The sequence below is a fragment of the Lipophrys pholis genome (assembly GCF_963383615.2).
Source record: "Lipophrys pholis genome assembly, chromosome: 21".
NCBI lineage: Eukaryota > Metazoa > Chordata > Actinopteri > Blenniiformes > Blenniidae > Lipophrys > Lipophrys pholis.
Genome location: NC_137649.1, coordinates 8,214,786 through 8,241,595, shown reverse-complemented (window position 1 = coordinate 8,241,595; position 26,810 = coordinate 8,214,786). Strand labels below are relative to the sequence as shown.

Sequence of the window (26,810 nt, the reverse complement as noted above, 5' to 3'; positions counted from 1 at the left end):
GGTTGGCTCTTAATCAGAGGGTGGCAGGTTCGATCTCCTATCTGTCCTTGAGCAAGACACTGAACCTCAATGGATGGCTTGAGTGTCTTGCATGGCAGCTGCCTCCACTGGCCTGTGAATGTGTCCGTGAATGGGTGAATGTGATTAACAATGTAAGCAGCAGTGGGGCAGCACTATATAAGAGAAATCCATTTACCATCAACAACATAAATCCAGGAGGAGCAGGGTTGTTCCCCTGACCTGGCTGCACGTGCAGGAGTGGGAAGGAATCTGAGTTAGATTGTTTCAGTATGACCTTTCTGTTTTCAGAACTCTGACTTTAATCCCAGAAATCGCACTTGTAATAATTCATCTAACCCCGCTCTGAAAATAGAAATAGAATAGAATAGGCATGTGCTGCAATAGCATTTGTACAACAAACACTAAAAGCAATTTCTAAGTGGACTAAACGTTTTTTATTGTTTGTTTGTTGTTGTTGTTTTTTTTTTTTTACCAGGATTGACATTTGTGAGTTTGAGGGTGTCACGATCTCGTCCTGCTCCTCGATCCCCAATCGCAAAGACAGTAAAGCTTCATTATGTATTAAAGGTGTTTGATACACATTGTTTCGTTGAGGTTTTAAGCCAGGACTACCTGACTTCATTTACTTGTAGAATATCATAGTATTTGTATGTTATTATGTCATTATACATGTTGTTGTTGATATTTTTTAATTATCGCTTTATGTGAATGTTGTGTGACTATATCATGTAAGTGTAAATGTCCTTGTCAAGTCTTGTTTGCAATGATTGCGTGACAACGTGCGGCGCGCGCCCGTGCGTCCCGGCTCGTGTGCCGTTGTCACGGCAACGTAAAGCCCCCCCCTCCCCCGGAAGCGCGCAGCACTCTGACAAACGCCGAGGAGGGACAGAGTCACCAGCTACAGTGTTGATGGGAACTTGCTTAATTTAGAACCAAAAAAGACTTCGACTTTTTGTTTCCTCTTGAACTTCTGATCGAGATGTTGTCAAAGTAACGCAGGTAAGAAACATTCCGCTGCTCTCCAGTTTTAAATGTCCCTAATTTTCACTTAAATGTTAAAAAAAACTGTCGTATTAATTGACTTCAACAACAACTACCTTTAACAGTAACCTTTAATTGTCTCTAATTCGGGGTCTATGTGTTGCACGTGAAGAATTCACACAGTAAATCCGCTTGAAGTTACATGATTGAAAGTCATGTTGGTAATCACTAAGTATTTTGATATGTTTGAGTGAATTATTGCAAGAGTTACGTTATTAATTGTAAGAACTCTTGAGTATAGGGATGTTGTTTTCATCGGTCATGCAGAGGTTTGCACAACACCCACGATTAAAACGTGACAATAGATTAATAGCAAAAAGTAGAAGCAGACACAAAACAGCTGAGATGAACTCCCACACATATAGACAGCTCTTATGAACTGAAGCTAAGGTTATTTAGGGCCTAACACTCCTGCAGTGGCAAGCTACCTTAATAAATCCATAATAATGAGTTACTCTGGAGAACATTTAAATAAAATCCACGCAGATGGACATTCACATTTGTTGTGTTTATTGATCCAGAAAGTTTTCAATGCTGATTGCTCACTATGGTTTGTCTTGTTGTAGGAATGAAGCAGCTGAAGAAAAGTACCTCTGATGGTGTGATTACATTCCACAGGCCTATCTCTGTCAGTCCGCTAAAAGTAGAGGTAAAGAACACACATAAAATCTGTTCATATTATACAAGTGCATTACGTATATGATTTTCTTAAACATGCTGAACACTTCTGAGGTCTCCAAACACATAGAAATCTAATATTTGGAACCCCATTGTGTCTCTAAAAGCAAATGAAGGTAAAGTGAACCTGAAGTTTTTCAGATGGCCTCATCAGGACACACCGGGGATGTCAAACAGTTCGATAAACCAAGCAAGACCTCTGGATGCGTCACGTCATCCAGAGGTCTTGTTTGGACGTTTATATGATGTCCAGACAGGACGTCAATGTCCAGGAAAGTCGTACAATTTTTTTTTAATTCTGGCCTCCCTGAAGACGTTTTAAAGACGTCATCTGGACCACGCTTTCATTCATTTAGCAGACACATTACAATCAATCCAGCAGGTAACATCACTGTTTGAGTTCATGCGAAACCTTCCAGATTAGCAGGTTTTAAAACGTTACTGTGAAACTTTAAACACACAACAAATTAAATGATAAATGATAATAAACAGGCTGTCGGCCGCCAATGTAATAGTTGACGTAATAGACCACATTTCCATCGCACTCTGACGTGCACTAAACCTCAACATGCACCATGTTTCAACGTGCCTGAGTGTGCGACGACCCGTTGAGAGCTGCTTGCAGCTTTAATTGAAAATCTGTAATCCATAGCTGTCATTGATTTATAATTCCTAGTTTGGCCAAAACAGCAAGTCATGTGAAACTAAACAGGGTCTGTTGCTCTAAAAAAAAGAGTTAAGAAAGTAAATTCACAAATTGGAATTTGATGTTTTGTTCAAAAGTTGCCTCAGTGGTTGTTCTCTGGCCTCTACATTGTCCATGTTTTCTGCCCTGGTTTCAGTCGTACGGCTGATGAGTGGGTCACTTTTCAACGAGCGCAGGTTTCTTTCTCACTCAGTACTCTTCCTGCTTTACAAGAAGGGGTGAGACTGCAGTCTCTTACCAACTAATAATTCATTACCTGCCTTTAATGTCAGCGAGACTGTGTGTGCATACTCTCTGGCCGGCTCGGATGTGGTTTGTCAGGAGGAAAGGTGCTTGTGTGAATATATGATCGCCCCATTTTCTACTCTGCTGGCGCGTTGTGTATGAACAGTGCTGGAATCTCAAAGTCTAAGTACAGGTGAATGGAAACGTGTCAGGTTACTGACGGACGGATACGGTAGCCACCGTCAGCGTCACTTGAATGAGGACAACGGATAAAGCACAGCAGGTTCAGGTTATCTGCAAATGACCAAAGCAGGAGAGAATTCAGACCCCGGGGGACTCCACGACAACGTGCCGGTGTCATTTCAGACAGATGCAGAGTCAAGCAAGGACGAAAGACACAATCTCTGCACGATTTGCCAATGCCGCAAGGTCATGTAAAAAAAAAAGAATGCAATCACATAGTTCTACCGACATGTAACAGTGAGGAGCTGCTCATGTTTCCAGGTCGTGACATGATCCGTCACTGCCTGTTGTGCCTGGCTCTTGGTCCCTGTTGCCAGACATGATGAGGCCTGATCTGTATGTGAACTCTGTCTATGTGCTTCAGGAATCTACAGATCACAAAGGAGTCTCGGAAGTTAATCAAGTACTTACTGATAAAACAAATATCTTTCACGATATACTTCTGTGACAGTAGTTTATTTGCACTGTGTTGGAACTGATACTACTGTGTCTCGCGTTGCATCATTAGTGCAGATATATTAAAAGACCTATCAGAATTGATGACTGGAAGACCAGAAACAGTCCTCAAAAAGTGACTAGTTGCTTTATAGTTTGCATTCCTGTTTGTTTTCACTGAAGTGTCCTTATCTTAAAACTGTGGTGGCTTTTCTCAGCGTTGGGACGTTTCCACAGAACAAATACATTTTCTGTTTCAGGACGATGTGTCAGATGTGAGAGACAACGCGGAGCGCAAAATGAGCCAGTCTCAGCAAACCATGAGGACGAGGAACATTTGCACAAGTGTCAGACAAGTGAAAAACAGTGAGTCCTCGCCACGTGGGCCAAAGCAGAGATGTCCCTCTTACCCCTCCTTCAGACAACTTCAGGTACTGCACTGACACCTCTGATGTACAAGAGAGACGTGGTTTTTTTGTTTTTAACTTTAAATGTTACCATTAAGGCACAGATGGAAACTGAACGCCAGCAGACTCAAAATATAATCCAGCCAATACTGGATAGAGAACAAGGGTTAATAAAGGTAGGATGAATGACTTTGTCCCCCTTCAAAACCACAATTTGAAATACAGTTGTTACAATAAGATCATTTTCCTTTTCCCATATTCAAAACTCAATAGGAGCTGAATTGTTTCCTGAGCCATCGGGATTTGTTAGAGTTGAGGAGGAAGGAGCTGCTCCACAAAACATGGACCGAGAATGTGTGGTTTCCCCTGCAGAAGAGAATAGAGGAGCGAGCGTCGAGCTGCTATCCAGCAGTGGTGAAGAGGCGCAGGAGTTCCTCCGGTCACTACCTCCATTCTAGTCACACCAAGGTGATGTCTTAGGCCATTATTTAACCCAGTCTGGATTGTAATGAATTCAACTTCATGTCTGTCCACAGAAAATACCAATAACATGTTTTGGCAAAGAATCTCTATTTTTTCACAGATATGATCAAATGAACTTCAGCTAACAACTACATTGTGTCTCGTTTTAAGCCTTTTGTAAATTATTGAGTACAGCTTTTTTTTTTGTCAACATCAAAGATCCACAACAAAATGTGATTGTTTTCCTTTTTGAAAGGAAACCAAATCCCCTAATCTATTCCAAACACTCTTAATAATACTCTTAATAAGTGTCCCAAAGGTGTATGACACTGATTTCACTCTGCTTTCCTCTCGTGAGTGAACACTGAGCTGAAAAGATCTATTTCACCCTCATTTACAGGGCAGGCTCAAGGGGAGGACCACTTCATCCTCTTATGAAGAAGGTAATTGATGATGTTGTCGTTTAAAACAAAGGAAAACCTAAGGACTGAAGGTTCAGTGGGATTCCATTTTAAATTATTTGTTGGAATAAATTCTAATCAACCAGTGAACAAAATTGCTGACGTACAACTGTAACCTGATATTTAAACTTCAACTCAATATCACAGCTTTAGTAAAGTTTATTACGTGCACATTCCTTGCTGCTAAATGTGGCAACTATTTGTTTGCTTCTCCCTTCTTCTGTAGAATGGATACACGTTTCAAGAAAAACAGTAGCGCTGCCTCAAAGCAGTACTCTTTGTGAATCTCAACTTGGCAAACGTCCGCAGAATTTAGCTCTTGCACCTGGAAGAATTCCAGTGACAGATGAGCCTGAGCAAAGCAAGTCAAGCAGGTAATAACATTACTAAGTTTTATCTTTTATAATGATACTGGCCCCTAGTGGCTAAATGAGGTTTTACATGTGTCTTGTCCAGGGCCGCCAACATACCAGCTCACATCAGTGCATTTGCCACACCAGATGGAAGGTGCCACCAGTGCTCTGATTGTGGTTTTCACCAGCAGGCGGCAAGTTCACGGCCACTTTCATCGTCATCCACATTCAAATAAAGTCTGCATGTCCTCTGTGTTGACAGTTTTTTACCCCCCATCCGAGACAAAATGAAATGGCAAAACATTGGACAACGACACAAAAAATAAATCCTACTGTATTTACAATTTATTCATGTCACTTTCAGGATTTCACATCAAACCTGGTTATTACAACACAGGGTGAACCTTTGACATTACATTGTACAGTAGTGTGCAACAGATAACCGGAAATAACAGCACGTGAGGCAGTGAGTGTTTTCCATTACAAGTAAAATTTCAGATGAATTTCAATGAAAATGGCAAAACATTTAAGGCACATTTGTATGTTGTGTATAAGAACATTTGAGAATTTATCAATTCATAAAAAGCCTGTGTGCTCCTCACTACAGTGACATAATGTGGGCGATTAAACAGTTTATTTCTCATTTGGTAGGCTCATAAAGCTGTAAGTCTAGTTTGACCGAAACCTCTCCAGTCGGTACTTCATGCAGGAGAAGGCGGCGAGTCGCTGCTCCTTTGCTCTCCATCTCTTTCTTGATCGTGGCGACAGGAACCTCAGTACGACCCAGGAAGTCTGAAGACGGGGGAAGATGTGAAATCAGATGTATTTAAAATGTAGAAGCGTGTGGAGGAAACCCCCCCCCACTGTGAAAGACAAACATCATGACATATTCCTAGTGATCACACGTTTCTTTCATACAACATATAACACTATTGCTTCAGAGTCACATGAGCTCAACATAAACCAACTTCTCTTGTTATTTACATTTGAGTCCTTACATTTTAACATGCAAGAGTCATCACTCTAAATCAGGGGTGTCAAACTCAGATCCTCGTGGGCCGCAGCCCTGCACGTTTTCAATGTCTCCCTCCCCTGAATGTCCTGATGGTTCATCACCACATTCAGCACAAAGCCAGATAACGAGCTGCTCATTGCAATCAGCTGTGTTGAAGCTGGGAGACATGCAAAACGTGCAGGGCTGCGGCCCTCGAGGCCTGGAGTTCGACACATGTGCTCTAAATGATCACATTTAGTGCAGATTATATTTAGACTCTACATGTTTTATTCAATTTCTCATGTGTGGTGATGAAAGGGGTTTTTAAATACTACGGTCGGTGTTTGCATGATGTTCAAATGTAGACATCCGCCTTATTTTTAACATCCTCTGTGAAACAGATCAGATGATATTTGCCCATTTTGGTGTTTCAAAAGAAGCAGTCTTTCTATTTCTGGTATTAGAGGTTTTGTACAGTTAAACAGAGTATCTTTTCTTTTTTTTTACACTTGCAGCATGACCAGCTGAAACACCGTCGCTCTTGCTGCTCATCTGTTAACTATTCAAAAATTTGTTTGGTGGAAAGACGTGAACTGTGAATCTGTCTATAAAAAGCCTTTAAAAAAAAAAAAAAGAGTTTGATATTAATATGGTTGATTAATACAGTTCCTTTGACTGCGTTCTCATTCACTGACCGTCTGGTGAGAACTGATCCTTCTCGAACACGGTGATACACAGGACGTCCTGGTAGAGGTCTTTGATAAAGAACTGGCAGTTGAAGTTCCACTTGGGACTCAGGGTGTCGCTGACGGGCCGGGAGGTGTAACACTGTGCCCCCATTGTCAGCTCACAGTACGGATTACTTTTTCCTATACACAGACGACGAGGTCATTTTAGGTGGACAGAGACTGAATTATTGCAGCACAGATTAGTTTTCTATATGAAAATGATGAAAACAGCTTCATCCTAAGGCAGGACCTCACCGTTGGGTTTACAGGCTTTGAGCTCCTGAGCCTCGGTGACGGTTACGAGCAGTCGGCCGATTCCACTGGTCTTTAGAGAGCGTGCTGAAACACACATAGAGCAGTGAGAGGCACATCTTGTATGATGAAACAGCTGACTAATATGTGACAACACAGTGGGTGCGTAAATGTTGGTGCACTAAAGGTGTATACTTAAACACACGAACGAACACTGATCACAGACAGAAGTGCTTCATAGGCTTGAATAGAAACAAATTTACATACAGATATACAGAAGTATATTGTATCGACAGCAGCAGTAATAAAATAGTCAGTTTAGTTTATGTTTAAGGTGCTTCTTAAAGCTCGCCAATCCTCAAACACATTTTTTTTTAGAGAAACAGTATCATGTAAGACTACTCCATTTAGTGAAAATCCGCTACATTCTGCCTCTGATTGGCTTCTCGGCCCTCATGCTGCGCGATAAACCTCGGTGAATACATCGAGTACTAGACAATTAAAGGCAAGGCAGGCCATGGCTTCTGTGTTTTACCTTGATAAGCCTTCTCTCTTTTTTTCTTCTCCGTCTCTATAAAATGTTCCGATGCCGCTTTGATTTTCTGGACCCACGCTGTCCTGCCAGAACAGCGGCAGCATGTGAGCGTTACACACAAAATGACCAGGTAGTAGTAACATTCGAGGACAGTGTCTTTTTGAATGCGTACCTCTCATTTAAGGTCTCGGTTTTGAGCGTGTAAACACGATCTATGTGCGAGACGTGGAAGAGTGGTTCATCACTGGATGGATCGGCTGGCATTTTCACCAAAACTTCATTCAAAAACAGTGGCTAACACAGAGAAACAGACGGGTTAAGTAAAGAATCTGAACATCGTTATGACTTTCTGTATGAGCGATCGGCCTGTCACTTACCATTTTGTACATTTTGAGCTGTATGTTGGTTTTAGGGCTGAATAACTTGTCTGATCCCGAGGAGGAGAAAGGTTTGGCGCTGTGTGTCAGGAGGAGGAAATCGTTGAAAAGGAAAGCCCACAGCTCTCTGCTGCTTTTGGTCTTGGACAGCCGACCACTGTGCAGCAGCTTGCGAGGTCCGAGACAATTAGTCAGAGAGTTGAAGACCAAGTGCTGGAAGAAAGGTGGAGAGAAAGAGGTAGACTGCTGAGCAGGGATGTCAGAAAGCACAGCTGGTGACGCAGTGAAATAACTTTATTTAACTTTTAAAGATTAAGAAAACAACACTACACTAGAGTTGTCCGTGATACATGCACATGCTGAATCTGGACATTATGTTTATTATATTTAACCAGTAAGCCATTAATATTTTATTTATTGATGTAATTCATTAATATAATTGGAAAATTTAAATCCAAGGTTGTCATCGAAGGCTATTGCAACACTTTATTATTTTTTTTTATTCATTCATTCATTCATTTTCTTCCGCTTATCCGTTTCCGGGTCGCGGGGGTGAAAGTCGGAACACTGTTACCCAGATCACAATGCACCGATTAAGAACCTTTCTGCAGGTGGTGAGCCCACGGGAAGGTGACACCCGGCGTGGGACACGAACCCACTACCCCTGAGATTGTGAGTCTCATGCTCTTCGGTTTTTTTTTAAACCGAAGAAAACCTCCTTTAAAAATAATACCATGAGTATTAAAAAACATAAAACAAAATAGATTAAAAAACAAGTTTTTTACAATTTACGTCTTCAAAATTTCTTTGAATTGGTTACATTTCTCACAAATTTAAGACCTCTATAAAATTCACAATTGTATTCTCACATCCTATACATGTTTGAGTATGACTGTCCTGCAATATATTGTGGAATTAGAAAAACAAATACATCTAAAATCACTTAGTAGACGAATTAAACACAAGAATTTGAACCGGAATACTGTGACTTGAAGGTTTATGTCGGGTGTGTATATGATCAATATGAAGTCATAATGTACATTGGATGCAGAATCGTGTATATTGGTGAAGAATTTTAGAGCTTATTTTTCAATGTCAAAGTTCAGGACAACCTTTTACTCATGTTATCAGTCACTACCATCAATTTACCACAGTTCAATTTGAAAGAAACACAAAAGATATACTCAAGCTCCCACATGTAAAACAAGTGGTTAAGAACAAATTAGAATCAACGCTCTCGACTGGACAAGAAGCAAAAGTACTTGAGGTAGAGGGCCGACAAAAAAGATAAAGTTAGACTTGTTTCCACCATCAACCGATTAAGCTTACTGTTTGACTAGTAAACAATAGTCAAATAAAACAATATAAAAAGAAAACATAGAAGAAATAAAGCAAAACAGCTGCATGTATCTTGTTCATGACAGAGACTTTGAATGGTGGCTTGGAGATCCAATTGTCCAGTTTTCTGCTTATGGATGCACTGGATTTGAACGGCAATCCACCAGTTATAAACCACACAAGTCAAGAAACTCACAGACCGATGATGGCGTCGTAGCCGAACATGAAGCAGTGAATTGTGGTAAAGTGGGAGCTTGTGCAGTTTGTGGGAAATGATGTGTGCATGAGTTTACCTCGATAGTCCCCTCACACTGGACGTGACTCTGGATCCATTCAAGCCGGTCTGAATTCTCCTTCTCTCTGACGCCTTCATTGACTTGAGAACAAAGCTCCTCCGCTCGATCCAGAGCCTCTCGCAGAGGGACGCGATCAGCGTGGTTTTCTGGGGTGTGCTCCAAGATCTGACCAAGAGGAGGACCACAAGCCACATGCAGAGATAAGTGATCACACAGTAGAGGTCATTTGTTGATCGGTATATCTGTATTTTTTTTGTGACATACATTTTTTATGAGGAGTGGGTAACGTGTGATCCTTTGCATGGGCTTAAGGAGGAAGCTGGACAGCGGCATTCCTCTACAGCGGTAGTTAGTGGCGATCTTCTGCTCCAAGAGACAGACAGAGATACATATCTTATCTGTCTGACAGAACCGCGTGTCTGATGGTCTGCTTTCATGAAGATATACGACTTGTACCTTGAGAAAGTCTTTAAAGTCGGGCTGATTGTAGGTTTTACTCTGCAGCAGGGCAGCAGCGTTGAGCTGGCAGGAGCAGAAGCGATTGTACGGCTGCATGTGTGCGAGTTCTGAGGCCAGTAGATCTCCGATCAGCTGAACTGGCATGTTTTCTCCTCCTGTCTTCTTTCGGACTCGCAGCGCCCTGGGACGAGTGGATAATGGAAATGTGAGATTGGATTTTGTTGGGCAGTAGAACTCCCACGAGCCAGAAAAAAGACAAACGACCTGAAACTAGTGTCACGATTCTATACTTATAGACTATGTGTTTCTAAGTTCTGATTTCACAGTCAACTTTTTTTCATAATTTTTCTGATACGTAGGTCTATTCTAAGGCGCATAAGATAAAAATGTTCATTACAGTGGAGTAGATGGCAGACATGGGTTCAAGATCAATGACCTACTTGAGCAATCTGGTGTTACACATAATGAGCTCCCTCCAGTTCACAAAAATCACTGCCATCTCTGCTTCCGTCAGACGGCCTGACTCAATCATGGGCTTGTAGAAGACCTAAGAATCAAAAACACACACACACAAATTGATGAAGACCGTGTTAAACGCCACTTTCTAAAACCGACTCGTATGTTTGTTGTGTACCTCCAGGACCAGCTCCAGATCCTCCACATAGGTCTCCTCCGTCTGGATGAGCTCGTGAATGTAACCCTGTCTCTTCCTCTCCTGAGGGGTCATTGTGTCCAGCGTCATCAGGTCTGCACACCCTGCAGTGCACGTCCCAGCGCATGCCAACACACGGCAGACACGCATGCACCGACACAAAGCAGCACGGGCATGGCAAAACACGTCAGTCAGAGCCACTCGCACATGCAAATGTCTTAAAATGTCCCTTTATTATACCTTTCATGATGTTTTATCTACAGGTAATGCACATAGTGAGGCACATTGTAGTTGCAGTACATAAACAGGACATACAAAGCAATGCAAAGGCTAACACTGCTACCAACATCACTCAATAAAAAAAAAAAAAAAAAGCACCTTCCATGGAGGAGCACACATCTCAAATGATTGCATAGGTGTAAATGAATATAGTAGCTAAAGCTTGAGTGGAAGACTCAGCTGCTAGTTCAAGTCTTTGAGGTTCACACTTGGCAAAGGTTGGATGTAGATGTCAGCAGTTTTGGTGTCGTTTCCTCTAAATACCCTCGGTTTGTCGGTATGCTAATGTCTGCATGTTATTATTTTTTTTTGTTTCCTTTGCTGGTGATATCACAGTTCAATATAAGGACGACGCTCAGTTGTAAATACTTGGAAGCATTAATAAATGGAGGAGTGCATATTAGAATTGAGTAATAAAATCACAACTAGTTAAGTTTTAATTCAAGCAATGCATTAGCAAGCAGCAATCGAGGTTACTGGTGAGTTTAACAAGTGTGTCTTCACATTGGTCCATTTTAGCAAGGTTTAATGTTGTTAGTGCAAGAATGAGTGACCCTGTTAAAATACTCTTTATTTTACTAATTCAAAGCTGGAAATTAGAAAACTAGATGACCTCAGCCTGATGCTGCTAATAGAATATGTTCTATACCTTGTAACCAAACTTTGATGATTTACAATTTGTTTTATCTTTAGCAAAACTACAATCCCCATGCTTTTGTGTGAGAGGGACAAAAGCCTCTAAATAGTCATGTCTAGCTGCCGCTGCCTCTCTCCCTTGGTTAATCAGTTATAGGTATATAAACATCAGGGGGAAACCACGGGAGAGGGGGGAGCGAGGATGGGCAGGGGTGAAAATCTAAGAGAAAAAGGAGTATATTCAGGCAAGTGTGCCGAGAAAGGAAAATAAAAACAGTGGAGAACCCCAGAGTCCTAAACGGGAGAGGTGGAAAATGTAGAGGTGGGCTGTTCCCGCTGGCGGTGGGGCTTCCTGTCAGGACAGGGGAATTCAGACTGGCTCAGACGGAAGCAGAGGGGAGAGACGGAGAGGGATAGGAGGAAGATGAGGAGAGAGGATAGCCAGGATTACTGTCCTACAGGAGGAAGAAGAAGACAAAAAACAAAAAAAAACAAAAAAAAAAAACAGATGAAGTGGAGGAGATGGGAGGAGGGCAGGGGGGAGATGAGTGAAGATGAGGGAGAGACGAAGAGACAGTTAATATAGTTTTAATATTAATGCTGGACTCTGACATGCAGGTGCATTAATAATGCATTTCTGGGAATGCAAATGTTATTACTAATCTCATCAGCTGGAGCAGGATGGTATTTTCTTACATCTTATGTCTGTAATGAAACGCGGACCTCATGTGTACTATGGTGTATGTAACTCAGGACATGTTCATTAAAGTTAAAGTGTGTTTTGTGTGTGTTGCAGTAACGCAAAGCTCCTAATTAAATGTGGAGGGTGTTTCACCGGCGTTAACAAATATCTGCTACACCTACTATTCCAAGAAAAAACTACCAAACATGACTGTGTGTGAAGGAGCTTTGAATATAAATGAGTAAAATCATGTTTCCAGCACAGACAACTGTAGCTGCATTGTATCTCCTGTAGGATTGAAAAACCAGCAACATTAATTCAACCCTTTTACAATCACAGCCACAGGACAGTGGAGCCAAGCCAAGATGCCTATAAGTGAGCAGATGGAACATCCCGAAAAGGACTTCCGTCCCTCAGAAGCAATTTGGATACATCAATTAATCTTAATTGCATATATTTTCTGGGACTTTGGGAGAAAACTGCAGTACCAGTATAAGGAAAACATGCAAAGCCCACACAAAAAGACCCCCTAGTTCAACTAGAACTCACATTGGTCCAATTTCACTTAAAGAAGCCTATTATTGCTCCGGCTCAAACCCCCCAACCAACACAGGTTTCATGCTCTGACATGGTCAGAAACCTGCTGTGTCTAAAGTGAGCCCACTGAGAGTGCTTGCGCATGTGAAGTCTCGTTATGCTCTCGATATCGCTGTCAACTTTCCAACTATTCGTTTAAAAAAAAAAAAAGGAAAAAAAAAAGTTTCAAAGTCACCAAGCGCCGAGAAAATAATTGTGCTTTTGAGACGAGACGTTAAAACAGCAAAAGAGGATGAAGTTCACTCACATTGCTGGCTGGGGTCCGAATCTGTCGTCATCTTGACATAATTGGTGGGCAGCAGGCCCGTCACGCCGCTGGCCTCGCCTTTCCACCAGTCAGGGTTTGTCTTGTCGAGGATGCTGATGAGTTGACCCTTGGAGAAGCTCAGCTCGTCTTGATTGGCGGCGGTGTAGTTGTACATGGCGATCACCTGACACACTGGGGAAGGGGAGCGTCGAGAATTGATAGTCCGAGTTTGACAAAAACAGATATATTCATTCCATTCATACTATATACATTCTTTACTAATAAGCAATTTTCTAATTTCAGTTTCATGACAAAGTAAAAACAAAAGAAATTGCTAATATAAATTAGCTAAAAGCAAAATATAGTTAAATTAGGGCATCGTATCTGAAGATATGTTACGTGAAGAAATTGAAAAGAAGTGAAAATGAAACCTATATTTTCTGTAACGTTAATGCTGGTCTGGAATGTTATTATAGTCTTACAGTCTACAATCGTCACATTAATTCTTACTAAAACAATAAGTTCTAAAGCTTTTTGTTTTGGTGAAATGATTAATGTTTGAAACTTTACTTATTTCTTTTGATCTCATTTCCTCTCGTTTTAATCAGATTCCCCCTACTGATCTTCCTGGAACATCACAAATCACACCCTGCACACGATTACATATATGAGCCAAAAAAAAAAATCAAACCTGCAAATGTTCATTTGCTGTGTCAAATAAATCACGGTCTGCTTTTCCCATCTGTACTCAAAGTTGTATGTATAACGAAAGACGAGCAAGGCTACAGTCTCGAATGAAGAAAAATGTGTAAAACTAACCCATAACACAAAGAAGAATGAGTGCTCACTGAGTATAAAGAGGATGTGGAGTTCAGAGTGTGTCAGTCATCACCTGGAAGAGGAGACGGGGACGACTTGCTGCACGAGGGGCCGAGGAGCTTGACGTGGGAGGAATGGAACCAGCCTCTTTGGCGCTTCTTACCCCGAGCCTGGTGGGAGACAATCACCAGCGAGTCTATCAATCTCCCTCTGGTTCTGAATTTTAAATCAAGTGTATTAACCGATGAATCAATTTTTCTGGACAGAATGTGCAGAATCCCAGCGAGGCAATTTATACAGAGCCGTGATGGCTCTTCACTGGTCATTTATATTCACTTTATTGATAAGTCAAACTCGAGTGGAGCTGCGGTCTGTCAAATAACCAGGATATTGCTGTTGAGTGTTTCTATTTGCTTGGTGGCTGCACAGTCGGTGGTACACTCAAGTACTTTGACTGTCTTGTCTGTGCTGTCCACCACTGGCTGCTGATCGTCTTTTCACTGCAGCCTCAGCATGGACACACAGAGCAGGCTGACCTCTCTCTGCTGTGGAGGAATGGCCTTATAGACCGCATCATTAATATCGCTGTAACCCACATGTCCACCTCTCACTGCTCTGCACTGATGTGATCACTCAGCACATGGATTTAAAAGGTAAAATGAACTTTTTATGCTCCTCCTATCCCTGACCTGTCAAACTTCCGGGGCCACACAGGTACAGGCCTGTTTGATCTCAGTGACGTCACACCAGCGCAAAGATGAATCCTCGAAAAAAAAATTACAACTATAAATGTTTCTCTTAGTTTTGTGCGGTCTCAAAGTACGAATGTTTTTTAGGAATACTTTTTTGGAATGTTTGAGGTTCACATCTGACACCACTGTTTACATGCTACATATATAGGATCAAACGGAATAAATAGGTAATGTGCTTTTTTCCTTTTACCAGTCTGTTGAGCATATGTTCATATTAACTGGACTGAAAGTATTTCTGTTTAAAAAAAATAAACCTTAATAGGCGATGCATTAATCTGTAACCATGGTCATTCTGCTATACATGTGAATGTAAATCAGTGCAGCAAGTTTGTAACATTTTATAAGCTTTCTTCACAACAAGGCTTAAAAATGTGGCTCAGCAATATCATCAAGAATTAGGATATTTAAATGCTTTGCTCTGTGAATAAGAGAGGGATTTAGGAAAATGGGTTTTGAATCAATTGTGCTTAAACAGTTGAACTTGGACTTCACATCGACATTAAGAACTAAATTAAAAAGCTGAACTGTAATATTAAATTTTTAAAAAAATAAATCCCTTTATTTTGTATGTTTTTATGTTGTCACAATCATACAGCCCTGCAGACTTTTGATAACAAACCTGCAGTTCCCCAAGCCACCATCCGGAGGAGTTCTTGGCCAGGACTACGAGCAGTTGCCCTGGAGACAGACGCAGCTGATGCGACATGGGGGCTGCAGCGGTGGAGACAGCCTGGGCGATCTCTGTCGACCGAACACAATTCACCAACGATGAATTCACAACAGGCAAACGCCAAGAGAAAACCGGGACATTCAGGACATTATAATCATCCGTGTGTGTGTGTGTGTGTGTGTGTGTGTGTGTGTGTGTGTGTGTGTGTGTGTGTGTGTGTGTGTGTGTGTGTGTGTGTGTGTGTGTGTGTGTGTGTGTGTGTGTGTGTGTGTGTGCGTGTGTGCGTGTGTTGTAATTCTCACCAGGTTTCTTTGTTAGCGCTCCAGCTCTTAATGCCTGCATTTGTAAATAAAGCTCATCAAGTACTGAGTTAAGCAGCACTATAATATATAAATACATAATTCAAACTTAAGTTCAGTACTACAAATATAATGTTAAAGGTGTTTTTACAGTAAGAAAAAAAAAAAAGTCATATAGTCAACAATATTATATTTTCAGGTATTAGTGACAAAATTCTTCCACATTTAAGAAGGACCAAGACGAAAGTTCCAATTCTAAAATGATGAATTCATCTGTTTGTACCTCTGGCTCAACGGGCCGGACATAGTTGGAGGGGAACACTCCTGTCTGGTCCCCGATGCATCCTCGCCACCACTCCCCTTCCCTCTCCGTCACCATGACAACATCCCCCTCTACAAACGTCAGGTCCCCCACCTCCGGGCTCTCGTATGTATACAAGGCCACATACTCTGAACAGGAAGAAAGTACAGAGAACGGGTCTAATGTACGACTCCAGTGGGTTTCCCTGACGGCTGGGTGAAGACTTATGGATGTTTGTCAACTCTATATACTGTATGATCAATACTCACCCTCTAACTGTGAAGAGTCGGCCATGTCAAATGCATCCACACTACATGAGAACAACAAAAAGTGATTTAAGAATGACAATGGAAACTGCAGCCTGCAGTAAATAAGACGTGTGTCTATTCTCACGTGCGTCTCCATACTCTGTATTTCCAGCCGTCTCCAGAGTGACGTAACTCCTGGGAAACCATCCCTGCGTGCCGTTGAGCTGTCCCAGCCACCAGTCCTCCCTCTGCTGCAGCACGGTAATGACGTCACCTTGTGAGAAGCTCAGCAGTGCAGTGATGGCATCGCCGGCACCGGGGCAGAGATTGAGGTGATTTTCAGAAGTGGATGACCACGAAGAGAGAGCCCGAGCCAGAAGAAGACCAGACGACTGAGGAGTGAGAAAAAAAATCGAATTTTCAGCTGTGTGTAGTACGCTAAATTTAAAAGAATAGAATAAAATCAAGCCATTCCAAACATAACCCAATGAAGCTAGATCGACTAGTAGTCATGAGATTTAATGAGTGATGGTCAACTGCAGAGCTCTGTGTGACCCACTGAGAAGGAGAGCGAGACAGAGGAACTCCCAAAGGAGAAAATCTATAAATACACAGCTGAAGTCTCTGAACATGGGCCAGGCATCACTAATGTTGTGTGGATGGACTCAAGCAAGTTTGCACACAGCGTCATTCGTTAAAAAAAAAGTGAAGTAAAGGTTGAGGTTAGCGGTTTTGCAGTTGTAAATAAGGAGTTAGTCAGTGCAATCGTACCATAAAGTATTAGATATAGTGTGTGTACGTGTGCGTCTACAGTAGTGAGTCTACCAAAACCAGATCTAGTTCTGTGTCTGCCAAAGCCGGTTAATATCCAAGACGCATTACGCCAGGATACACCATTAAACCATCAGTCAACCCAGCAAATGTGAAGAATATTGCTCCAATCTGCACACGCTAAACTGGATGCTGCTTTGATTATTTTAATTATTCTTGTGATTAGTGTTTTTTAGTCAGTTCAACATATGCCGTCTGAATGCAGCTTGTGCCTGTTACTTATAAGAATAAAGACATTTTCTCCAGCTTGAATTGTCCTTTCAGCTTATTTGAGTGAGTGCACAAGTTGATGTTGGCATAAATAACACATTGCTCTAAGCAGAGCATCCATAGTTATTGTCTAGAAAATGATTGATAATCTGTAATCTGATAGCACGGTGGTTATCTGTCTTGCTTCACAGTGAGAATGTCAGTGGATCAAGTCTGGGCTTGGGTGGCATTTCTGTGTGGCGTTTACGTGTTCTACATGTTCTTCCTGGTCTCCAGCACTTACCTGTAAAGAGTCTGATTGGGCATGACTCATGCTGTCACCCTGTTCCTTCACATTTGGGGCTCTGGGCAAAACAGAAAGTAAAAAAATCATCAGTGAAGGAACCAGAGTGAGAATAAAAACAGCCTAACAGCAGTGTTGCATAAATTATAATGCCTCCAGTATATTACGGAGTACACTCGGCAATAAAAAAGTCCCAAACCATGCTACCTTTACAGAATTAGTATCAAACTCTTTCTCCTGCTTTACCTCGTGTTCAGTGGTGGAGGCAAACAGGACCTTTTCCCAGGAGACGAGGGGGCCGTCTCGGTCGTGGAGGACGTGGAACATTTCTCTGCATAACTCTGAGGGAACCAGCCTCTGTTTCCACTGTACCGGCCACACAACCAGCCAGGCTCTCCTACAGTGTGCTCATCCACCTGCATCATAGAACAAAAACTAAACATTAGACCACAAGGAAGTGATGATAAACTTACCGTTTCCCCACAGTCCTCACAGGACACCAGCCTTGTGTGAGCCGTTCTATGTAAGTTCTAGATTATATTCCTGCTTTTATCCATTACACATTGTTGTGTTGCAGTTTGAACCACATTAATGCATTTCAATATTTGATAAATGAGTCTCCTTACTTGTGTTCTTGTCCACCATTTTGGCTATTTTTTTGTAAGCATTTTATTCCCTTTCACTTTCCCTATTTGCATCAGGGATTAAAACTCTATTTAGGCAGCCTGGATTATAATGATGTGACTGTGGGTGTATTCGAAACTCATTTTTATCAGTGATTTTCCTTCTCATGACCAGTTTCATTTCTATAGCTGGCAACTTGCAATATAGATGAAGAAATTTCAATGAAGGTTTACACTTCATTTATAAAATGTAACATAAGGACACAGATAAGTCTGATTCGTAAAGCAAAGTACAGCTTTAAAGAATTCGTCTATCTGTAGAAACTCCTGCTAAGCATTCTTGAAAGATCACTCTGAAAAGGTAAAAAAAGACACATTTGCAGGTGTTGCCATTACAGAGGGATTAAAAATCGAATGGAAAATGCTTAACAAGATTTTATGAAAAGATGAAATAAAAAGAGACAGAGGAAGAAAAGAAAATTGAAATATAAGGATTGTGTGTTTCATACCTCTATGAGACAATCTGCCTCGATGCTCAGCTCGTCTGCGTTGCGAGCAACAAAGGAGTACAAGGCTTTGTAAGTAGTGAGCGGGGACGCCAGCTGCTCTCCTCTTTCTTGCTCTTCTTTCCTCCTCTTCTCATCTTCCAGCTCTTTCCTTTTCCTCTCTTCCTCCACCTCCCGTTTCTTCTTCTCCTCCTCCTCCTCCTCCTCCGCCTCTCTTCTCCTCCTCTCCTCCTCCTGTGCTTTCTCCTGGGCGGCTCGGAGGCGAGCGTGGGCCTCCCTCTCCTCCTCCTCCCTCTGTCGGGCCCTCTGCTCCTCCAGGAGCCTCCTTTGCCGTGCCTCCTCCTCCTCCCTCTCCCTCTGCTCTTGTTCCCGCCGCTCCTGCTCTCTCCTCTCTTGCTCAAGCTTTTCCAGTCTGTGGGCAGTAGAAATGCAAGTGTTTTACACCGTCTCAGTACAACACGAAAATCATTTGTTGTGTTTTTCCAGAATTAGACAAAGGCTGATTTGAGGAATGTTGCTCTCTCAGGTTCACCTGGCCGCCTCTTCTTCCTCTTTCTTCTTCCTTTCTATTTCCTCCTCTCTGCGTCTCTGCAGCTCCTTCAGTTTCTCCTCTTTGACCCTGTGCAGGTCGTCCAGCACAGACTGCTGCCTCACCTGCTGCTCTCTCAGCTCCTGGGGCAGTCACAGAACGATTCCATGAAAGAACACACATGAAAAATCTCATTTAAAAAGTTATTTTAATCCAAATAGTGTGCATTAGACAAAATGTAGCATATGCAGATGGTGTTTTTTTTTAACTTAGATATCTACATTGAACTCATACTTTGGCAACCACAACAAGTAGCACCAATAAATTCAATTATTTAAGATTATAAATGGATGTAAAAGCCTCATTGAAGACATGCAAAACTGATACGTTTCACACAAACATGCAAATATACAGAGTATACATTTGTGTGTGTGTGTGTGTGTTTGTTTTACCCTCAGGATGCATCATCCTGTTTACACAGAAAACACAGGCTACAATAATTCCCATGTAGCACAAGCCAAACCGAAAAGGAGAAATGTGGTACCAAATACTTCCTGCACTTCATGACGTTCAAAAAAAGAAAAAAAAAAAAAGTGCAAGGATCGGCAAACAGATTGAATCATCACAGGATGAAAAGAAAAATCATTGACGATTATGGCTTAAGGGAAAAACAAGAGCGTAAATATATAAATAACAATAATGGGTGGTGGAAAAGATTACAGAGTGGCGGATAAATGGAAAAGAGAAAGAAGGAAAACCTTGATGAGAAGGAAAAGCTGGTTGAGGCAGGCCAGCAGAGACAAAAGACCTCGCAGGACACAGTCGTCCATGTCCCCAAGCTACGAAACAAACAGTGCAATGATAGAGAGAGGACCGAGGGGGCGATGGGCCGAGGGTGAAATAGTAAAAAAAATATGTATAGTATGGACACACAGACACAAACAAAAGGAGAAGAAGTAGGAGAAACAAGGGGAGCGAAGTGGAGGCAGGCAGAAATGCATCATGTGAGATAATAATCATGGAAAGCAGTAAGAAAATCATCCATGTGGCAGGAAGAAAGAGGGAAAAGGGAGAGAAAAGCAGGAGTTAAAAGCTTCACAAGTAGAAATCGAAAGCAGAATTAAAGCAGACATAGTCGATGTTATTAGTTTCAGACGATTGACTTGACAGTGACATCATTTTACGCAGGCATTGAGTTACCAGGTTTTCTTACATTTGAGCCTACATGTGAGCAAGAACGGTCAGGTGGCAAGGTTTTGTGTCACTGCGGGGCCGTGGATCTAAAGTTACCGTTAACCAGTTGAACAAGATTTCACAGCAACGTGAAACTCCATGTTTTTGTTCTTTTCAGTATACAGCCCGTGCCGTAGGCGCCAAGCTCAAAATAGTTGTTAGCCGTCTTTACCGCACTTCAAAAAACATTTGTTCACATTCTCCCAAAAATTGTTAATGCTGAGTATTTCCAAGGGTTTGAGTCCACATGTTCTTTATTGCAGCGGTTTGACATTTTTTGAACGTGTTTTGTCACATGCGTGGAATGCAACAATAATAAAAACTTAGATTCCCATTTCTAAACGTTTTTCTGGTGACCTTGTTATGACTTGTCCAGGTGCTCCTACAATAAGTGATCCCAACCTCCTGATGCCGCACTAATGTTGGAGGTGTGAAATCACATGGTCCCGAGAGACGTACATGAAACCTGCGCTCGGGATCCTGGCCTACTTCAATCACTGACCTTAAGCTCCTTGTTGTACTGCTCCATTTGGGCCAGTTTATCTGTAGTTTCGATTTCCAGGATGTCGAGCTGGTCCTTCAGCCTCCTGCAGTTGGCTCCTTTTTCTGCCACGTTCCCGGTCAGTGAGGTCAGAGCCACGGCTGGAAAGCAAAGGTCAAAAAGGTCAAACAAGCCAACTAACCACTCCGCCTCAGTGCGGCTGGACCTAACCAGCAAAAGAAATGCTGCATTTGTGTGAAAGCGAAAGCCAAAGCTTGTGTTTGCGACTCACAGGAGACTTTGTTGAGGTTGATGCTTCGCAGCTTCTCAGTCAGCCTCTGTCGCTCTGGAACCAGCTCCGAGAGCTTCTTCTGCCAGTTCTGACGGAGAGGCCAACACATTTTTCAGAAAAAGATGTGTCTGGGAATGAGTCACGTGCAAATTGGTCGACAAAGCAAAAGCTGAGGAAAACACATTTCGTCGCACCTCAAACTCCAGCTGAAGCGTGTTGATCTCAGCAATGCGCACGTCCCTCTTCTGGTTCACGAGGTCCACCTCGGCTTTCAGAATCCGCCGCTTGCTCTGAGCATCCCGGAGTCGGTCTGAAATCTGCTTGTGCTTGTTCCCCTGCGCGGAGATACACGTCATAAAAACCAGATGCCCTTTCTATTGACGCTGTAAATCATAACATTCCCCCATTGCCTTACCACTGCCTCCAGCTCCAACTCCAGGCTCTTTTTTCTTGCCCGGAGTTGGGAGATCTCTTCTTGCTCTCCTTCTTTCCTCCTGCACAGCTCCTCTTTCCTCCCACGCTCCCACTCCTCCCTCCGCTGGCGCTCGATCTCCAGCTTTGCTGCCTGGAAATACCCCAGAAAACCCGGTTACCAAACGTAATATTCTCAATTTTCGCGAGTCTCACATCAGTACCCACTCGCCTCCTTCATCTCCAGCTCTCTCAGCCTCTCCTCCTCCCGCTGTCTCTCCATCTCCCTCTGCCTTTCGAGTCTCCTCTCCTCCTCCAGCCTCCTCCGGTTCTCCTGCTCCCTGGCCTCCCTCTCCCTCCGCTCTTGAGCATCCCTCTCCTCCCTCTCTCTCCTGTCCCTCTCCTTCCTCCGTTCCTCCTCCAGGGCCAGTCGTCGTTTCTCCAGCTCGGCGCTTCCCCGAGCGAAGTTCTCCTTCAGTTTGTCCTCGTAGGACACTACAAAGTGGAGGGGGACAGAAGTGCGTCAGAAACAACAACACACGGATGACACAACGAAGCGTGGCGTGTGCAGAATCCCGTACCGCCGCTCTTGTTTTTCTGTGCCGCTTCGATCTCCGCCATGTCAATTAAGCAGGGCGTTATGTAGGGACTCGTTCCGTTAACAAGCTCAGTGGACTTAAATCCCCCTCTGAAGCAAGAAAAACAGTAATATTGGTAATTTTCTCTTTTTTTATAATAGAAAATATTGGCGTGTTATTCTGTCTTTTACCTGAGAGAGGGCGGTACCAGGTCTTGAGGCAGTGACAGCGGCAGAGGGCGACCCGTCTTTGCCATGTCAACAAGGTGCATTGCAAGAATGAACTCATCGGCTCGCAGCTGGCCGTCCCTATCCACATCTGCCAGAGTCCTGCATGAACAAGAAAGATGTCCAGGCTCAGTGAGAACGCCACAGAGCCAGGTGAGTTTATGCTTCTCCAGGACTACAAACTGCCGTTAGTGACAATGACAAATTACCAGACCGTATATCGCACTCACACACTTCTTGAGTCAGCCAACACATTTTCACACGTCGAACAGATGGGGAGCAACGCTGTCAGCTATTTAGTGATCTGGCTTTTTGTCCACATGGTGAGAGTTTACAAGCTCAGACCTGATTCCTGTCTGAAAAATACAACGGCTTCTCCAGTGTGACACCAACTTCATTTGACATTTGTTGCTTGTCGGGCCGTTAAGTGGGTTGATGATGATGCAGGTGAGAATGAAGCAAACAATAAAGAAGTGACCTATAAGCTGAAAGCACTGAGCTGAATCTCATACATCATTTCATATTGTTTCATTGCTGCAAGTGACGTATTTCTTCATAATAACTGTCCTGGTTGATCTTTGTTTGACGTTTCTGCTGAAACATGTATAATGATGACATATTGCCGTTTATGCAATTACATTCAGTCAAACTGCTTTAAATAAGCTTTTTACAGCTTTTTTTACTGGCAGTTCCACTAAAGTCTTTGCAGAGGTGCAGCAGGGGACACCGGATACACACTGTGAATACCAGAAAAGCTGCCTTTCAGTCCTATTCAGTGTGGACTTTTATCAGTGTGGCAAATTATGCTTTTAACAGGCTATTCAAGAGTGATAATGGATTGTGTTTTCAGTCAGTGAGTCGAATATTTAATAATGGGGCTGAAGTAGAATTTATCTAATATATATAAACCAAGAAAGAGCAACAAAAATAAATTGTATATCTAAATATATCTACTAAAATCCATATAAATATAATGATACATTATCGGATGTGCAAAATAAATAAATCCTAACTGAAAGTATCACCTCTCTTCTTTATGAAAGCTGAGACTCAAACCAGTGTAATACTAAATTTGGGCTTTTCAGTTTACACAAGATTACAGCAGTTTACAAAAGCCAAAGATGGTAGTACGTAATACATACATTTTATTTTGCCATATACATGTTGAATTTGTTTTTTTCACTTTTGTAATTGCTACTGTATTTGCAAGCTGAGGAGTTTATTATGGTCTGGAGTAGTGCAAGGGAAAACATGCAGCCACGTACACACACACACACACACACACACACACACACACACACACACACACACACACACACACACACACACACACACACACACACACACACACACACACACACACACACACACACACACACACACACACACACACACACACTTGACACTCACCAGATGGTAGCAAGCTGAGTCTGAGTCAGGTTTGATGCCATCAATGCATTTCTAACCTGAGGTCCTGCAAAAAGAAAAAAGAAATCCAAAGTAATGAGAAATAACAGACTGAAGTCTCCCTGCTATGCTGATATATTCTGGATGCTAGCCAAGTTTGGCCAAGTGGAGCTAAAACCGATTGCAAGAGGACATGAGTGCAAAGTGAAAGTGACCCGGTGTGCACTCTGTCGAAACTCTGACAAGGCCACTCAAGAACAGTCAAGTGTTTATTCAGCTTTGTGTGCGCATGCCTGCGTGTGACCTACCTGACAAGTAGCCGCTCATGAGCTTGTCTAGCGTGTTGAACTGCTGGCGGTACTTGAGTCTTGAAGCCTGTGGAACAGCCCAGTCGCTCGAACTCATCTTTGGAGAGTTGCTGGCCAATGATGTGGTGGAGGAAGAGTTTGAACTATGTTTTTTTTTTTTATAATAAGAGAGAAAAGAAGGGCATGTCAATACGCAAAGATAAAACCTGAAGGGAAATGGCACAGTGATATGGTCAGCACTTTTCTCTTTCCGACTGTATTCTAGCCCCGACTTAAAACCACTAATTGCTCCGAGACTCCCCGTTGTTATTTCTGAGCTCCTAATTAGAGGAAGCCGGGGAAAACGGCCATGTAGACAATGAGTCCATGAAAGAAAGCCACGTACTCTCAGGCAATGCTAATCATTCTGTTTTTATTATCAACAATGTCTCTACAGGAATAGCAAAAGGATGGGCAGGGTCGATGAAGTTCATTTAAAAAGAAGGTTGTTTTTTTTTCTCTCTCTCCCCCTCATCATTATAGCTGGGTGGAAACTTGCAACACTGTGAATTAAAAGATGAGGTTTCAGTGAGACAATGTGCGATGGAGCGTGGGATCATCCTCCCGCCCGGGGCCTTTTTCTCAGTGTGTGCAACTTAAGAGCAAAAGAAATGTATGAAAGTTTATTTTGATGTTGAAAACAAAAATGTAAATGTCTTATCATTGATGCTATGAAGTTAAGAAGCGGATGATAAACGTGAACTAGATGACCTGTATCGTTCCTTGAGCTGTGTGCTTATCGATGCCTGGCTGTCTCACCACCTACCTGAAGCACTCGTCTATTCAAAACATTGAAATCAGATACGAGTCCTATCCTTTTCCAATACCACAAAAAAACAACAAAAAAAAAAGACACCACGAGGCAGGGTCAGAGACATTGGATACTAAATTGAATCTGGTTGTCACTAAAACTGCACAAAACCTTCCAAACCCTCCCGTCTCTTTTTTCTTTGCTCGGCATGCAATCCAACTATTGTAACTAGTCCAGGGCAGAGATAAGGTTCGACTGGCACAGACGCAAAAACTATAAACCCCTCCAGGGAGTAGCGATCTCATTTTCCCCACCTCCCTCGTAAGATCCAAGCTGACTTTGAAAGGCTGATAACAACTGACACTACAAACATTCAATGTGATAAGACCCGCCGACAAATTATAAAAACGGCATATCTCTTTTTCAGTCCATGTTGTTCTAATCAGCCGTGAGACAAAGACATGGTCCATCTTCACCAAAAATGTGGCAGATATCATGGCAACCAAAAATATCCAGCATAAAAAAATTATGTGAACGGCAATCTTACAGTGGGACAAGAGGAAGAGGTTAATCATCGGATCACAAAATGAAGGATAATTGATCCTCTCGGGAGCTTAAAACATTTGTACCAAGTTTGAGGGGGCGTCTCATGAGTGAATGTTCGGATAAGGTGAATCAAAGTATTTGGGATGAAAACGGCTTTGAAAAACTGATGAGAAAGCAATGTTTTTCAATGAGAATGCAGTTGAACTCCTGGTCTCCTGTTTGTGTGTCTAAACAAGCCAACTTCCTCCTGTTTCTAAAGAGAAAATGTCTCTTCTGAACGTCCTTCCTGCCCTCGCCGCTATCGAAATGTTTAATCTCTGCCTGCGTTCTGATTCTCAACCCTTTCCTACATAAATACTGCTTTTGTGTTAGTACTGAAAAAAAAAAAAATAGAAAAGAGCTGGCTGTGTTTGACTCAAATATCTGTGTATCTTCTGAAAAGAAATAGCCACTGGTATCCAGCAATGTAGAAATATATCCATGAAGTTAATTAGTATTGCCCCTAGCAGGAAGTCTGTTTGGCTTTATCAATTCTTATCACAAATTTAAAATTAAATTTTTTTTAAAAGTTAGGAGAACTTGACATTACATGTGCTCTTGAAAGAGTTGGATTAAGGAATGAGCAGCTCTGAGAAAAAGCAAGAGACAAACAACCAGCATGCAGACAGAAGCAGACCGCTCTATCAATGCTCTGCTCATGTTTATTGAAGGATTGTGAACACACAGTCAGCACTGAAGAGTAGGATGAGCACAAATGTCCCCTTTTGGCTGGAACACTTTTTGTGTCTTCCATGAGGGGTTCACACATTTATGAGAATCTTACATCTTCATTGTTTTTTTTAATAAGCTTGTATTTCCATTGACTTTCCCTCGTCACATAATATTATGGTAAATGGTTTCTATTATGCTCAAAATATTGTGAGATATTATAATATATGACACATCGATGCTGCTTTTTTGAAAAACGTATTTCTTCCAGACATTTAATTATTTTTTTTTGTACAATTGATTATTGAAGGGAAATTATTTTAGGTCTGATAAAGCCTGTGAGAAGCACATCTGAAGTTTGCTTTGCTCTTATAGGAATAAAATCTTTGGTCAAACTACTGAATTTTACATCCATACAGAAGAGGCATGCTTTGGATATATTAAAGTTTTAAGACATCTTTGAGTAAATATCATGGATTATCAAGGTGTGTCCCGGTGCCAGGCCAAATGTCCTCTCTTCCAGAAAACAAAATATGGTGAAGTGATAAATCAACAACAAAACAGATGAGACAACCCAGTAACATGTAGAGAGTAGAGGACAGCGCTTGGAAAACTGATGTTTATGTAAAATCTTTATATATACAAAGTCATTTC

At 42.1% G+C, this 26,810-nt stretch overlaps 2 protein-coding genes across 2 annotated transcripts in view; one reads left to right on the top strand and one right to left on the bottom strand.

The window, feature by feature from the left end:
* The first annotated feature begins 876 nt into the window (after nt 1–876).
* fam228a (family with sequence similarity 228 member A) lies at nt 877–5,283 on the top strand. The gene is made up of 8 exons (XM_080491304.1): nt 877–1,020; nt 1,629–1,711; nt 3,610–3,780; nt 3,855–3,932; nt 4,030–4,224; nt 4,619–4,661; nt 4,906–5,053; nt 5,136–5,283. Exons 2-8 carry the CDS (start codon nt 1,631–1,633, stop codon nt 5,266–5,268), a joined length of 849 nt encoding a protein of 282 aa, XP_080347430.1. The 5' UTR covers nt 877–1,020; nt 1,629–1,630; the 3' UTR covers nt 5,269–5,283.
* A 73-nt stretch (nt 5,284–5,356) lies between these two features.
* LOC308126234 (intersectin-2-like) overlaps nt 5,357–26,810 on the bottom strand; it is a 37,803-nt gene continuing 16,349 nt past the window's right edge. The window contains exons 8-38 of the mRNA XM_080490457.1: nt 24,113–24,255; nt 23,808–23,871; nt 22,362–22,499; nt 22,174–22,280; nt 21,825–22,087; nt 21,597–21,746; nt 21,376–21,516; nt 21,182–21,269; nt 20,911–21,050; nt 19,179–19,318; nt 18,650–19,058; nt 17,764–17,933; nt 17,518–17,578; nt 16,353–16,585; nt 16,215–16,255; nt 15,928–16,094; nt 15,648–15,681; nt 15,295–15,416; nt 13,997–14,093; nt 13,105–13,296; nt 10,646–10,767; nt 10,452–10,558; nt 10,009–10,192; nt 9,817–9,915; nt 9,550–9,717; nt 7,919–8,131; nt 7,714–7,835; nt 7,542–7,624; nt 7,010–7,093; nt 6,722–6,895; nt 5,357–5,824 (exon numbers count right to left, since the gene is read on the bottom strand). Coding sequence (XP_080346583.1) covers nt 5,673–5,824; nt 6,722–6,895; nt 7,010–7,093; nt 7,542–7,624; nt 7,714–7,835; nt 7,919–8,131; nt 9,550–9,717; nt 9,817–9,915; nt 10,009–10,192; nt 10,452–10,558; nt 10,646–10,767; nt 13,105–13,296; nt 13,997–14,093; nt 15,295–15,416; nt 15,648–15,681; nt 15,928–16,094; nt 16,215–16,255; nt 16,353–16,585; nt 17,518–17,578; nt 17,764–17,933; nt 18,650–19,058; nt 19,179–19,318; nt 20,911–21,050; nt 21,182–21,269; nt 21,376–21,516; nt 21,597–21,746; nt 21,825–22,087; nt 22,174–22,280; nt 22,362–22,499; nt 23,808–23,871; nt 24,113–24,255 — 4,408 coding nt within the window. The 3' untranslated portion in view covers nt 5,357–5,672. The remainder of the gene's footprint in view (nt 5,825–6,721; nt 6,896–7,009; nt 7,094–7,541; nt 7,625–7,713; nt 7,836–7,918; nt 8,132–9,549; nt 9,718–9,816; nt 9,916–10,008; nt 10,193–10,451; nt 10,559–10,645; nt 10,768–13,104; nt 13,297–13,996; nt 14,094–15,294; nt 15,417–15,647; nt 15,682–15,927; nt 16,095–16,214; nt 16,256–16,352; nt 16,586–17,517; nt 17,579–17,763; nt 17,934–18,649; nt 19,059–19,178; nt 19,319–20,910; nt 21,051–21,181; nt 21,270–21,375; nt 21,517–21,596; nt 21,747–21,824; nt 22,088–22,173; nt 22,281–22,361; nt 22,500–23,807; nt 23,872–24,112; nt 24,256–26,810) is intronic.

Bases quoted from the DNA above. Each gene is read 5' to 3' on its own strand.
- fam228a (XM_080491304.1), top strand. From the start codon at position 1,631: ATGAAGCAGCTGAAGAAAAGTACCTCTGATGGTGTGATTACATTCCAC. The intron at 3,933-4,029 runs GTAGGATGAATG...AAAACTCAATAG, and splicing joins GAGAACAAGGGTTAATAAAG to GAGCTGAATTGTTTCCTGAG. The intron at 4,225-4,618 runs GTGATGTCTTAG...CCTCATTTACAG, and splicing joins TCCATTCTAGTCACACCAAG to GGCAGGCTCAAGGGGAGGAC.